This window comes from Diospyros lotus, unplaced genomic scaffold (assembly GCF_014633365.1).
Source record: "Diospyros lotus cultivar Yz01 unplaced genomic scaffold, ASM1463336v1 superscaf1, whole genome shotgun sequence".
Taxonomy (NCBI): Eukaryota; Viridiplantae; Streptophyta; class Magnoliopsida; order Ericales; family Ebenaceae; genus Diospyros; species Diospyros lotus.
Genome location: NW_026267104.1, coordinates 4,235,837 through 4,250,686, shown reverse-complemented (window position 1 = coordinate 4,250,686; position 14,850 = coordinate 4,235,837). Strand labels below are relative to the sequence as shown.

The 14,850-nt window shown below is 31.6% G+C and overlaps 2 protein-coding genes across 3 annotated transcripts; both read right to left on the bottom strand.

The window, feature by feature from the left end:
• Nucleotides 1-929: 929 nt before the first annotated feature.
• LOC127793072 (uncharacterized) lies at nucleotides 930-2,753 on the bottom strand. The gene is made up of 2 exons (XM_052323841.1): nucleotides 1,931-2,753; nucleotides 930-1,266 (listed from the first exon to the last, which is right to left on the bottom strand). Exons 1-2 carry the CDS (start codon nucleotides 2,591-2,593, stop codon nucleotides 1,180-1,182), a joined length of 750 nt encoding a protein of 249 aa, XP_052179801.1. The 5' UTR covers nucleotides 2,594-2,753; the 3' UTR covers nucleotides 930-1,179.
• Nucleotides 2,754-6,252: 3,499 nt separating this feature from the next.
• On the bottom strand, nucleotides 6,253-8,763 carry LOC127793050 (probable WRKY transcription factor 9). 2 transcript variants are annotated; one of them, XM_052323816.1, is made up of 5 exons: nucleotides 8,399-8,763; nucleotides 8,030-8,155; nucleotides 7,577-7,921; nucleotides 7,373-7,486; nucleotides 6,253-7,251 (listed from the first exon to the last, which is right to left on the bottom strand). In XM_052323816.1, exons 1-5 carry the CDS (start codon nucleotides 8,627-8,629, stop codon nucleotides 6,580-6,582), a joined length of 1,488 nt encoding a protein of 495 aa, XP_052179776.1. In that variant the 5' UTR covers nucleotides 8,630-8,763; the 3' UTR covers nucleotides 6,253-6,579. The 2 variants fall into 2 exon arrangements, with proteins under 2 accessions (XP_052179776.1, XP_052179775.1); XM_052323815.1 differs by having other exon boundaries at nucleotides 6,256-7,251; nucleotides 8,030-8,170; nucleotides 8,399-8,758.
• Between the last annotated feature and the right edge of the window lie 6,087 nt (nucleotides 8,764-14,850).

The following is a 14,850-nucleotide window of genomic DNA, read 5'->3' as shown; positions in this document are numbered from 1 at the left end:
CTCACTAGCATTAGCATGTGCTCTTACTTATTTTGTTGAGTTATTTAATAGTTTTATTTTTTAAAGTAAAAGTGTTTAATAACGAAACATTTTAAAAGTTTAAATGCCACACGACTCTTTTAATAAAGTTATAAGTATTTTTATATGTCTCGAAAGACATAGTTTAGTGGTCTGGATGAGCATGGAAAAAGACTTTTCATCCTCACGTTTGCAGTGTACCAGTGTTTGAATCTTAACTGTTGCGATTCTCTAATTTATATCCTTTATTGAAATTGTGAGACCGAATAACGGAAATGTCCGTAATGAAACGTCATCTAAAAAAATATATATTTTTTTATATTTTCACTCAATTATAACAAAGAATGGTACGTTATTGATCCCCATGGGACTATAGAAAATAAAGTTTGGAAAACCTAATAAATTCTTAAATTAAAGATGAGATGTTAATATTTTATTAATTAACCTTAAGATCCAAGAATTAATTCCATCAAAATGTAACAAACAAACAACCAACCAAATGAGCAAATATAAATAAAAGAATCCTATGGTTTTGATGAAAATCATATTACCTCTTGTGGGAACCCACGTGTACAATGACTCACGTACATTTGGACTTTGCTTCAACCACAAGGCAAAGCCACTTTAATAAAAATGAAAAAAAAAAAAATAAAAACTCTCTTCTACTCTATCTCTTTAATTTTATTTTATTTTTTATGAAACTGTTATATTATCCAAATCAAATAATATAATGTTTGTCCAATACGAACAAAATTAAAGAAAATGCATGAACTCCACCCCTTATATGCGGGCGTCTTCGAGTGATTAATGTTTCCTTTCAAATATTAAGTGCAATACTTTTATTGATTCCTTACACTAATATAAAATATTATCATTATAAATATCAAACTTAAATATCTGAACAATTAATATTCCGTGGCCAAAAAGTGAGGTTAGAGTAGAAGTAGAACACAAGCAGCAACCTTACACCTAACGAATAATTTTTTTTTCTTTTTCTTTTTCCTTTCCCGGAAAATTCTCCGAGAAAGGAAAGTGAAGGAAAGAAAATGGAGTTAGAATCTAATCCGTGTGTGTCGCTGTTTCTCCCCGGCCTCGCTTACGCTTAACTTAGCTTAGCTTTTAAGCAGAGAAGGGAAGGGAAGGGAAGGGAAGGGGATCAGATCAGACGCTCAATCCATCAAAACCGCACTGCTTGTACGTTAGTGACTGCTTCCTTGGACTTATCACCATCGCACAATCCACCGATACCTGCCCAAAAAACACCCACCATAAATAAATAAATAATTATAAAATTATTATTCTCAAAATATAGTATATCTATTATTAATTAATAAAATTTTATTTTTTATTTATCCGTGCCCAAATTAAATTTTTAAGAATTTATGATCATACCCATATTTTTATTTTTATATTTTTTTATATGTGATCATTTAAATTTTTTATTATTTCAATTACACATTCTTATATTTATAATTTTTTAATTAATTTAATTTTTATATTTTTTTATGTGATAATATAAATTTTTTGTTGTTTTTATAACACCCTTAACTTAAAATTTTAAATTAATTTAATTTCGGTACTTGACCCGGTAAAAAAAAAAGGTTAAATTGAGTTGTCTTAGTTCATTTTTTTATATTAAAATATAAGAATTAAATTGAATTAAAAATATAAGCACAAGTATAATAATATAATTGAAATAATGAAAATAACAAAAATTAAATTAAAAATAAAAATATTAAATTTATATTAAATTTAAAATATAAATTTAGAGGTATAATTAAAATAATAAAAATAATATATATTTGGTGAAATTTATGGAATTGATGGGAATAACGGCTAGAATTTAGTAAAACGTGAGAAAGGTACATTCCGAGTAAGAATGAATGATGGGCAAAAGTGTGGAAAGGCTAACCTGCACGCCAGGCGAAGTGAACCCAAGAATCCGGATCTTAGCCCCGACATCGCCCAGTACTCGGAGCTCCACCCGGTCGTTGAGGGTGGCGTCCCGCACCAAGTCCGCGGCGTCGGCCTGCAGCAGATTCACCCGATCCACGACCACGGTGGTTTCTACCTGCTTAACGCTGTGCGCCGCCTGGTAGAATCCCGGCACCGCCGCTCGCCCCAGCGGCACGCCTCGGTACATCACCGTGAACCTCGACTCGCCGTACTTGATGCCCACCTTGTTGTCGTTCACGGCCGTGAAAAGCATCCGGATGCTCAGGGAGACCGCCGCCGAGGACGGCTGCGCCACGGCGGCGACGGCCGGGGCGGGGGTGGTGATGCCGACGTACTGGACGCTGACTTGCTGGAGGTCGAACTGGGGCTTCTTGGGCTTGACGGCTAGGACGACGACGAGGACGATGGCCAGGATGAGGAGGGCGATGAAGGAGAAGAGGAGGAAGAGACAGCAGCAGCAGCCCTTCAGGGAGGCCGACGAGGAGTAGGAGGCGGGGGGCGGCGGGTGGTAGTGGTGGCGGTTGTGGCGTGGCGGCGGAGGCAGACGGGAAGGGGAGCCGCCGGGGAGGTTGGCGGGGCGCGTTCTGGGCTCGCCGTTGATGGTGGGATGGGAGGACATTGTTGTGCTATTGTGCGCCTAGCCTGTTTTAGTAGAGGAGAAAAGCAGAAATCTGAGGATAACGGCCCCCACCCTCTCTCTCTCTCTCTCTCCCCTCAAAAGCAAGAAAACAACACGCAGGGAGTGACATAAAAGTGAGAGAGAGAGAGAGAGAGAGAGAAAAGAGTGATTGCTTTGTTGGTTGTCACCTGGTTGAGACGTTTGCTTAACAAATGAGGGGAGGGTACAATTGGGAAAGGAAATATCAACTCAGGGATAAAATTGGGATTTCATAAAAAAATATTTGGCGCTATTAGTAATTGAAATGCTATTGTCCTTTTATTGGATTTTGTTAAGAAAATTTATTAGAAATTATTAATACACAATTGTAATTAAAAGTGTTATAATTGGATATTCAAATAATATTTTTGAATATTTATAAGAATGCTAATTCTAGTAGATTTTAGATTATCAGGATAAATATTATTTTTAAAAATTGTAATTTTAATAGATTTTAAAAAACTCAATAAGCCTTTATATATAAATGACACTCATTCAAATGGAGATATGTCTTTAATATTGATTTCAATATAATTTTTAATATTTATCTTAAGTATTAGAGTGTTTGTAAAGGAATTATTCTACGTCCTTTGATGATTCTCTTTTTTGTAGATTCTAAACAACTTGATAATGATGTTTCACTTAATAAATTCATTATTATATTCGAGCGACAACATAGCATTAACTCTTAAATATTCAACCTTATCATTTTACTTAGTAAAAAAAATGTTAATAAATCCTAATCTTCAATCATGACATATTTTTTTTTTCACTATAGATGAAACTCTAACCTTCATCTATACTTCTATAATTTATAATCTATAATATTATATAAATAAATATTTTAGTGTTATAAAGTTTGTCAATAAAATATATTTTTTAAAATATCTCTTATGTTTTTTATTTAATTTTTTTTATTTTTAAAGATGAGTTAAGTAAAGCTCCACCACGTACTTAGACGAAACCTTACAATAGCTACGAGAGATAAATAATGTCCATAGACTCTACTACATAACGTGAAGGGTGGAGCACCAAATCAAGCTATATATGGCTCATAAATCCACACAAACACCACTCATGACGAGCATGATGTCAAAAATCTAGCTAGAGCATATCATTCGTATTATATTTAATATAAATATATAATATATCGATACATAAATTTTATTAAAAGTGTTATAATTGAGTGTCCATAGTTTTGAAAAACATATAGTAACAAAAGGTTAATGTTAAAAGAAGAGAGTGTCTTAAGAAAACTATTATTAAGGTTGAAAGGTGCACAAAATGAGATGATTAATGGGCCCCCATTGTATGAAAAATTGATAGGCTGGTATTGGGCCCTGGAGAAGGCCCAATATCCCTCCTCTATCGTCGGCCCAGCCCATCACATTGGCGCAAGCTACAGGAATTGAATGGTCCAGGAGCGGCCCTACTTTGCTTTATTTTGGCATATATATTTTATATAAATAAATAAAATTTTATTAAGTTATTTAGTTATTTAGTTATTTTGAGTTTTCGTGTAGTGACAGAAGTTATTTTGTGAAATTAATTATTTTTAAGAGGTCATGAGTTCAAATTTTATTTACGTATTTGACTATTATAATATATTTTTTAATTATTTCAGGCAATATGTTAAATAAATTGAGTTTATGTGTAGTGGTAGAATTTATTTTCAAAAATTAATTATTATTAATAGGTCGTGAGTTTAAATTTTATTAATGGAATTAATTTTATTTCTTAAAAAATGCAAAAAGGGTATTTTGGAAAAATACTTTATTAACAGAGACAAATATGGATGGCAAAGAATGTTGTAATGGAGATAATGAAAAAGAAAAGAAAAATCAGCAAATAATTGAAACAAACCAAACACATATTTAGTTATGACTTAATGAGATTAAACCATCTTTAATCTTTTGGTTTCAACCAATACCTTTATGAAACTAAGTTAATGGAGGATGGACCAAAGCTTTCAAGCTCTTTAATTAGTTGATTAAATGATGATTTTTTAGTCTAATCATTAAAGTTTGTTTTGATATGAGTATTTATAATAAGAGGTGACAGTTAGGTTTTTGTTTAGTTTATGGACTTAAGTTAGTTACTAGCTCAAATAAAAGATATGTAGTGAGCACGATGTATTTAATTGCTTTGTTTTTTGAAATGCAAAAATCGAGAAGTCCCTCTTGTGATGACTTTTGGTCGGAGTGTCCCGCTTTCCCTATAAATCGCAGTCCATCCAACTCGGGACTAGCAAGTAGGATAGGTCATGGGGTTGAAACTTGAGTTGTAGCTCCATGAATATATGTAGATAATCGACAACCATATAAAGTCAAACTCGAATTTATAACTTTGACTCCCAAACGTGTGCGATGGAGCATCTACACTACAAGAGGTTTTGTATTTAATTGCTTTACCTATACCTATAAGGACTTTGCCCTTTATATATGGACTAAGCGATGCTAAATATTACTTTTGAGATTTTAGATTTTGACAGTTACAAACTGATAGAGGATTTGTCAAGTCAAATTTAGGTAGTGACGAACCTACCAAATCTGTTTTGGATTCTTTGATACTAAGATTCGAAAGTTAATTAAATTTGCAGATTTATTTCTTAAATTTGGATAGGATAGAGTAACCCACGCCATTTTTTAGTTACTTGACAAATAAAACAAGTGACAAGTAAAAATTTATTACTCTTTTAAAAATAATGTAATAATTTTACCCTTTCAGGTTATCTCGCCACTAAATGGAACCCTAAATTTCATTAATATATATAGAGGCAATTAATACCCATAGCTAGGCTGCATCCACCTTCTTTGGCATTTAGCTTTAGCTGCAAAAGCCTATCCAAATAATGTTGTCTCAAGGCAAACTCATTTCTGGGTTAGTTTAATTTAACCATTAAACACCCAAAAGAACTTAATTAGCCGATAGTAATTAATGCGTACAAGTTAATTAGAATTAAACTTGATGTGAAAGTTCAACAATAATGTAATATATATATATATAGAATGTGTTAGTTAATTAAGTTGTATTATATTTGTTGTCACTCGAGCACAATAATGAATTTATCTAGTAGCTAGAAACGTCATCGTCAAGTTGCTTGAGTCTGCGAGAAAGAAAATGATCAAAAGGTACAAGAAAATTCCTAACGCAAATACTCTTATGTTTAAATTAAACACTGAACACACTTGAATATTGTATTGAAACCAGTATCAGAGTCATACATTTTTTTGGATGATAGCCTGTTTATTTATAGATAAGTATAGAGTTTTCCTAAATTTACTAGAATTAAAATTTTTTATGAATAACATTTATCCCAATATTTTAAAATCTTATTAGGATTAGAATTCTTTATGGTCTATCTTTTTTATATAACTTTCGGACAGATTTTTAAATGTTAGAATTATCCAGTTTGCACGTTGTACAAGACCACCCTTGAAAAATTTACACATTTTTACCTCAAAAAGTTATTTTGGTCTTTTGAACTTTTTTGATCTTTTAATGAGTTTTTACTCATGACACAACAATATTAATTAGTCAATTAGTTTATTAGTTTATCTAAATTTTCTTGATTTGTAAAGCTCATGCACTAGTTTTAAGGTTCAACAGATACATAGAAACTAATATAAACATTCCAAGTTCTAAGTTGTCGTGTACTGTTCCAAGATTCAAGAACTCCCATGAAATCACAGCACACAGAAGTACTCAACTAAATACATAGTACATAGGAAAACCAAACAATTAATGTCAATTTCGACATTAGTACTGTTTGTGTGTTTGTTAGCAACCCGCTGGAGTTGATCAAATTCATGAGAGGAAAGATCGATCATGACCATGCAAAGCAAAGAAAAATCCGGAGAAAATATAAAATTAGAACAAGGAGATCATAAAATTAATCTATTTGTATGGATCAAAAGTGATTGATATGTAGATTAAGGTTGTTTGCTTCAAGGCGAATGCCTTGAAGAAAGGGACTCAAGAACCCAATTGTTGGAGCTAGAGCTGCCACCCTCCCCATCCTTATTAGGAGCTAAAGAAGGCCCCGTAGGGCGATTCGGGTGGGTTTCTTTGGTAATGAGCGATGAGATTGCAGCCGCGACAGCAACCCTAAGCTTAGGATCAGAGGCAATTGCAGTACTCACATTCTCGGCTAATGACTTGTTGATCATATCTTGATGATGCCCTTTCCAGCCGGCCGCCTCGTCTACCCCTCTAGGTCTAGCGAAAAGATCAGCATTAAGGAGGCCTAATTGGGCTGCTGTGGGAGAGTTGAAAGAACTGGTAGCCGGGAACATTTGACGGGTTTGATCATAAGCAGTAGTAGTGTTGGTGAGGTCAAGAACAATCCCTTTGGAAGGGTCATTAGGGTTTAAGTTTCTAACAGTAGTCGAGAAGGCCGGGTTCATCATGATCATGTGAGAGCTGGGGTTTGGAAAGGGACTATAGGATTGTTGGGTGAAGCTTGAATTAGTCAGAGGATTGCTTGAATCTACTAGGGTAAATGATGCAGCTGCTGAAGCTGTTGATGCCATGGCTGTTGCCCCCACTGGGAGTGGATGATTGTGTGTTCCTTCATAGGTTGTGATCAGTATTGACATGTCCTCCAAGCACCTTTGCACCTGAATTCGAGATCAAATTAAGAAAAAGAAAGACCTTATAAGAACGAAATATTTTAATTTGAGTCTACAGATTCCCTGAAATACGTAAATCAAGCATAGAAAATCAAGACCTCGATCCAACCTGTTTCCTAACCGGGCATCCGGGAGCCACGGTGCAGCGATAGTATGCTCGTGGGCAAGGGTTTCCTTTCGCGATCTTTTGACCGTATTTTCTCCATTGGCAACCATCATTCATCTGAAGATCATTCATTTAGGGTTTCATTAAAGGACCACAAGCACAATTAGATTGCTAGCGAGCTAGTACATGAACTGACGATGAACTTACAGTGGCTGATTGGCATCTGGCTCGAACCGAAACCCTAGCTTTCCGGTTAGGTGGAGGAGGAGCATGAGGTTTGATATTTCTGGCCACTGGCAGCTTGCTTTGAACGGTGCTTGCGATCCTCTTTGCATCTAATTCTTTGTTTTCTTCTTTGCCGCCTTCTCCATCTTGTTGACTTCTACTGGTTTGAAGCGTTAAGGACAATCCTAAATCTCTCTCTCTATTATCTTCTTCCCGTAAAGGCGACGATGGAGTTTGACTGTTGATATCTAAAGGCCTTGGACTTGAGCTCAGCTCGTGAAAGGCGGCGCCGTTTCCGTTGCTGAGAGAGAGGAACGTGCTGTGATCCTGAAGGAATTAAAGCACAGAATTAAAACTATATATTGATGATAATTTGGAAGAGAGACCAAGAGATTGAGGGTTGATTAATTCACTTTGATCAATACTAATAATTACCTTCTTTTGGGTATTATTTCGTTGGATTACATCGAACTTCATCTGCAAATCGTAGTAATTCTTCATGGTTTGGTCTATGGCCTTCCTCAGCATCTTGTTCTCTTCCTTCATCCGGTTCATATCCATCTGCAACGCAGACAGCTAGCATGAAACAGCTGCTTCATTAGTCAAAAGATCATCGAATCTAATCCAAAAATGAAAAAGTCTTAACAATTAGCTAGTTCTTAGCAAAACCCGGTTCATGGATCCCCATCAAATATCGGTCCCAAATCTCAATAAAGGAGGAGACAAACACCGTAAGACTCGTAAGATCAAACAGACATCCGAATGCTGGGTTGTTGTATATGAAGAATTTGTTGCTGATCTTACCTCTTCTGGCCTGAAATTTTCTGGGGAAGAAGTATCTTGTGATGCATCTTCTTCTTCTTCTTCTTCTTCTTCCTCTTCTTCTTCTTCACCATCATTATCATCATCTTCTTCTTGCTTTTGTTGTGGATCATCTGCCTGCAACTGTTCATCTTCTCTGGCTTCATCATCTTTGGAATCTAGCTTCAGGGAAAGATCAATTTCCATTTCAGCACTGTCTTCCTCTCTACCCATCAACTCCAAATTGCAGTCTCTCTCTCTCTCTCTCTCTCTCTCTCTCTCTCTAAGAAGAAGAAGAAGAAGAAGAAGAGATTTAAGAGGGATGAACGGTGCTTTAGCTAGATGCCCACCAAAGTCAATTCCCTCGTCTCAAAGACGAATCAATAGAATTAGAAGCACAAGGACGCATCTAAGTTTTGACTTCAATTAGGTACTCAAAGAGTAACACAAATTAATGGAGTTACCCGCAATATTTAATTAATATTATTTTCTAGCCATCTATAGGTTTTTCCCTAGGTATTATGTATCTTCGGCGCCGCTTACCCTACCATTTAACCTACTAATGAAAGTTGTATTTTCAAATCCTATATATTTTAATTACTTAAAATGTTAAAAGACATCATTTCCTATATATTTTCTCTTTGAAATTGATGCAACGAAAAGAATTTAATATTTCTATTTAGTAAAAAGAGAGAAATCTCTTAATGATGAACAAAATAGAACTCATCATCTCATTTTGTTCATAAAGTTAGGTTTAATAAAACTGAGTCTTAATTAAAGTTAGGCTGGACGAGACCAAATCTATGCTAATTTTCTTCTACTATGTCTTGGAATTATAATTGAGATTGACATGAATACTTCTTCTTGTTAGACTTCAATAATAATAGTATTATTAGCTCATTAATTCACCTTAAACTTGAAATAACTTCTTAAGAATAGTATTCATTGTATATAATATTTTATTCTAGAGAATTGTTCTATAACGTTAGTTAATTTATTCAATAAATAGTTATATATATACTTGTTGAGTTGACTTTATAACCTGTAGGGTTATTTGATTTTAAGGTTTGTTTTTAGTTGGTTTTGTTCCATATATAATTGTTATATATTTGTATCCTATGATATGTAACCCTCTCATATCTCTATTTTGTACTTATTTTTACTTTGCACATCTAAATGTTGTTAAAGGGTATATAAATATATATATTTATATATATCTGTGAAGTATCTTAAAATAAAGAAGAAATGGCATGATTGGTATTAATTGTTGTAATATTATATACCTGATATAAGGTCAAGAACTATAATATAAGATTAGTAAAAAAAAGACATTATTAATTGTATTGGAGGTGTGACAGAGAAAAGAAACAATTAAACCATGCATGCATACATGTAACATGTTAGTTTCACCATTAATGCTCAATTCATTACAAAAATAAATAATTAAACAGCTCTGAGATCATCATCTCCTTCCTTCATCTTCATGGAATACGAGCCCACTACGAAATCCCACATAAACTAAGGGACAAATTAAAAAATAAAATGTTATTTAGATATTCGTGTATTATCGTATTATATTGATTAAATTTATATTTTTCTCTTTATACTTTTACATTTTTTTATTTCGATTACATTTCTGAATCTTCATTTTTTAGTTAATTTAACCCTTATGCTTTAATTTTTTTTTTTTTGTTCATGTAGTAACTCAAATTTTTTATTATTTTAATTATACCTCTAAACATCGAGTTAATTTAATCTCTAACTTGAATAGATTGTAATGTATGCTTTATTATCTTACTTTATCTTTTTTTTTTTTTTTACACATGAAAGTACGTGGATTAAATTGACTAAAAATTGCAAGTCTATAAATGTAATCAAAATAATGAAAAGCTTGAGTTGCTATACGAAAAAAGATCAAAGAACATGCATTAAATTAATTCAAAAATCAAGTTTAGAAGTGTAATCGAGACAATGAAAATTTTGAATGATTAAAATATATATATATATATATATATATAAATATAAGAGTAAGAATATGAATTTGATGTTTTAGATTTAATTTCTATCATATTAATATAAATATCATAATATTAATCCCGATTAAGAAATGTAGGGTTGGGATGAGATCTTGAAATTGTCAACTACACATCCCTTTTCCACTCTTTCATCATTTAAATCCATTGTTTAAATCAACTCATCAGCTTAGAAGACTTCAACTTTGGAAATATTATACTAAATTTTCTAACCCATTTTGCATATTTCTTCACGCCAGAGGTTTAACCACAGTTCACTAATTAAAGGTTAATTAAATGATGGTAAGATTAAGGAGAATAGTTTTGATCGACGTGTGACAATCGAATAACTGTTAATATAAAAAATTCTTAACCCTAGCTATAATTAGTGAATAAAAATTAAAATCTAAGTATCTATCTCTATATATATTTGGTTATGTCTAAGGAAAGCTCTTACACTAGGATTAATGGTTTATTTGGTTAATTATGTGTGTATATATATTTTTAGGGTAGTTATCATACAAAATTATTATATTAACCACGTCAAGTAATAATGCTTGTATTGACCTAGACAAAATCAAAGGGAGGGCATCACCCTCCTTGTATGCCTGTCGTTGGACTCGACACGAGTGGGAGAACATCTTTGAGTTATATCATATAATATAATTATTTTTTTTTAAGTTTTTTTGATTTAAGGAATATTTATTTGATCTGGATCAGAGCGATTAAGTCGAGATTAAATTGGATCAAAACGGTTCAATTTGATCTAATCTAATCGATTTTGAATATTTTAATAATATATTATATTATTATTTATGATTAATAAATAATGTTACTTTATTTTCAATCAGTTTTCCATGTTAGACTAGTTCTAAACCGGGCCTGACTAAAAATTGACTAAAATTAATAACTGAACCAAAGATCAAACTAATTGCCACCTTTTTTAATTATTACAACCCACATATATACCACATTGTGCGGATCTATTTCTTGTGAAAGGAGTTGATTTTGTCTTCCTAACATCAAAGTATGATTTTTTTAATAGTTTTAGACTTAGTGCATTTATGATTATTATTATTATGACAAAATAAAATGGTATCTTAAGTCTTTGAGTAGCATAGATGATGTATTCTATATGCTCAAGCGTTTAGTTTACCATAAGAACGAGATCGGATCGAATTTGTCTTCGTACAATTGTCACTAATCTACATATATTTTTGGGAGTAAAGTCCAAGTTTCGACCAGCAGCTCACGTGTTTGTCTGTCCAACTAAGAGTGTGAGAGTCATAGGTTTTCGGAAAAAAAAAAACGATCTCGACCAAACTTTATACATTGATCGAAGACCTCATATATCCTATATTAAAAAAAAATGGCATCCTAACATAATCTTTTAATATAAGATATATATATATATATGTACACACTAATAAAATATACCCAGATAATATTTTATAATTTTATTTTTAATAATTAAAAATAAAAATAAAAGAGGACACAAACACCAATTTGTATTCCTTGTGTGGTTCAATGTTTACAAGAAGGTCAATGTACAGGGATGAGATTTTTTTTTTTTTTTTTTAAATGTTATTTCAATGCTTATTTCTGACACTTGAAAAAGTAATATTCGTAAATTAATATATTATATTATATCTTATATTAATATAAATATTTAATATATTAATGTACTCATTCTAAATATCAAAATTAACTATCCAAATAACCTTTTTATTTTTAATAATGGAAGTGCTAAAGTTAAATAAAATTTGTTAAATTAAATCGATGTCTAAATATCTCTAAATGAACCACATATTAAACGACTAAATATATATAGAATAAAATTACATTCACTTCGAATTATATTTATTTTTTGTATGTATAGGAACAAAATATTTAAAATATTTCATAGTTCAAACTATAAATAATCAACTTTAAGTTAAATCCATATTTTTACCCTTATATTTTCACTTCTTTTTTTTTGTGTATGGTAATCTGAATTTTTCGTTATTTTAATTACACATTCGAATCTAATTTTTGAATTAATTTAATTTACATTAATATTTTTTTGTGTAATCATTTAAACTTTTTGTTGTTTCCTTTACACTTATGGACCTGTATTTTTAAGTCAATTTAATTCATGTACTTTTATATGTAAAAAAATATATAAAATTATATGATAAAGTACACATCATACTCTGTTCACATCAAAATATATGGGTTAAATTAACTCAAAAATACAGGTTCAATGGTATAATCAAAACAACAAAAAATTTAAATGATTACAAAAAAAATATATAAAAGTAGATGAGCAAATATATATATAAATATATGTATGTATATATATATATATATAAAACTATATTTGTTGCTATAACATTGATAGAATTAATTAAATGATATATCTTGAACACCACTCTCTTGCATTGACCAAGGTCTGATACCCCCATTAATGCTTGGGATTCTTCCCCTCATTAACAAATCAGCCTTTGTGGGATCACCCCATGTCATCAATATTCTCAAATTGGACACTTAATTCATTTTAATATTTTTATCATATCAAATTTCCTCTTTACCAATTATCAACTCGATTTTATTACTTCTATGATATTGATTAATTTTTATTATGTAAGGTTAATTTTTACGTTGATAAATAAAAAATATTTGGTCAAATAGTGATACTAAGTTATTTTACTAATGTGATGTAACAATTCACCCACTATAATGGATATTTCTTGTTAGAGGACAATAATTGATAATGCTCGAGAATTTACTTAACTAATACGTCACTTTCGGTCTCTACCTACCATGCTAAGCCAACCTTGGTCTAGAACTACCGTGCCCTACTATCCTTGGCCTACAGGCAATTTTTGATTTCAAAAATTTATCTAAACCTAACTCAACTTACAAAGGAGACCTCAAAAAAGATCTTTCACAAGAATTAAGCTATAAATTAGATCGTAATTTAGGATTATATCTTAAAACTTGATAATTAATCATAATCTTGATAAACTTGAGCGAAGTCCTTCTTTCTAAATTTTAAGACGATTTTCACGACTAATCTTTTCAAATTTGTCTAGAGTCACTATTCTTAGATGACATCTAATAATGAGACATAATTATAAATAAAAAATTATCTCTAAACTACTATAAATAAATAAAAATTTCACCCCTAAAACAAATATTCTCAATTACAATCTTCTACTTGTTTGTTCTATTTTTATTATTATTTTACATCTGACATAAGTATTAGAGTGACTTTTTCAACAAACTTCGAAACAATCCTTACGATCATTATTTTACAAATTCATTAACCCGAAATTCTACCCGCAATTCGGGACAACTGTCGTGCCCTCTAAGCAAATATATTGAGCATTAATTATCAATAATATTTTGGTCACAATACATACAAGATATACGCAAGTATTATATGTGCATATATAATTTAATTTTCTTGCGTATGTAAATTGCTAAAGGTGATAAAAGTCACATACGATAGATGGCGTGTTAGGAGCCCACAGCAGCCTTAACGTGATGATGTCTATTAATTAATTAACAAAATCATAGTCAACTTAGATTAGATGATGCCACGGCCTCAGCAACGTGATCACATGACCCTCCAATCTGCCAAGTCTTACGGCAATGACGACATGTAGAATTTAACAAGCATAAATAAATAAATAATAAATGATAAGTGATAAATATATGGTCAATTTTATAATTTTACTCCTGTATTTATATATATATATTTATAATTATTTAAATTTTTCGTTATTTTGATCACATTTCTTAACTTAATTTTTTGAATCAATTTAACCATTATACTTGAACAGTTTGACCTTTTTTGTGTAACTATTCGAACTTTTTGTTGTTTTAATCACACCACTAGATTTGTATTTTCGAACCAATTTAACTCATATACTTTTATGTATAAAATAAAATAAGTTGATAAAATATATTTCACACTCTATTTACCGCAAAATACAAAGGTTAAACCCTTCGAGATACGGTCCAATTGTGTTTGAGATCTTGGGTACCACAAGGTTACATGTTTTGAGTCTTTGAATCCACGCGGCCATGTGTATTATCTGTATCTATTCAAGAGCCAAGGCTCGAGTTCCAACCTAGTCTTACCCGCTCTGCTTGTATGCCTGTGTGGGCGAGGTCGGGGGGGTTATAGAAAGAGTGTGACAGTCCCAGCCAAGAGCCATTGTGTACTAGGGACCCCTCAATTCCCCACGATAAAAAAAAAATACAAATGTTAAACAGACTCGAAAATACATATCTAAGGGTGTAATCGAAATAATGAAAAATTTAAATTATTACACACAAAAAAATCTAGATACATAGATTAAATTAATTTAAGAATACAAGTTTAGAGATATAATAAAAAAAACAAAAAATTTAAATGACCACACAAAAAAAATAAAAAATAGAAACAAAAATATA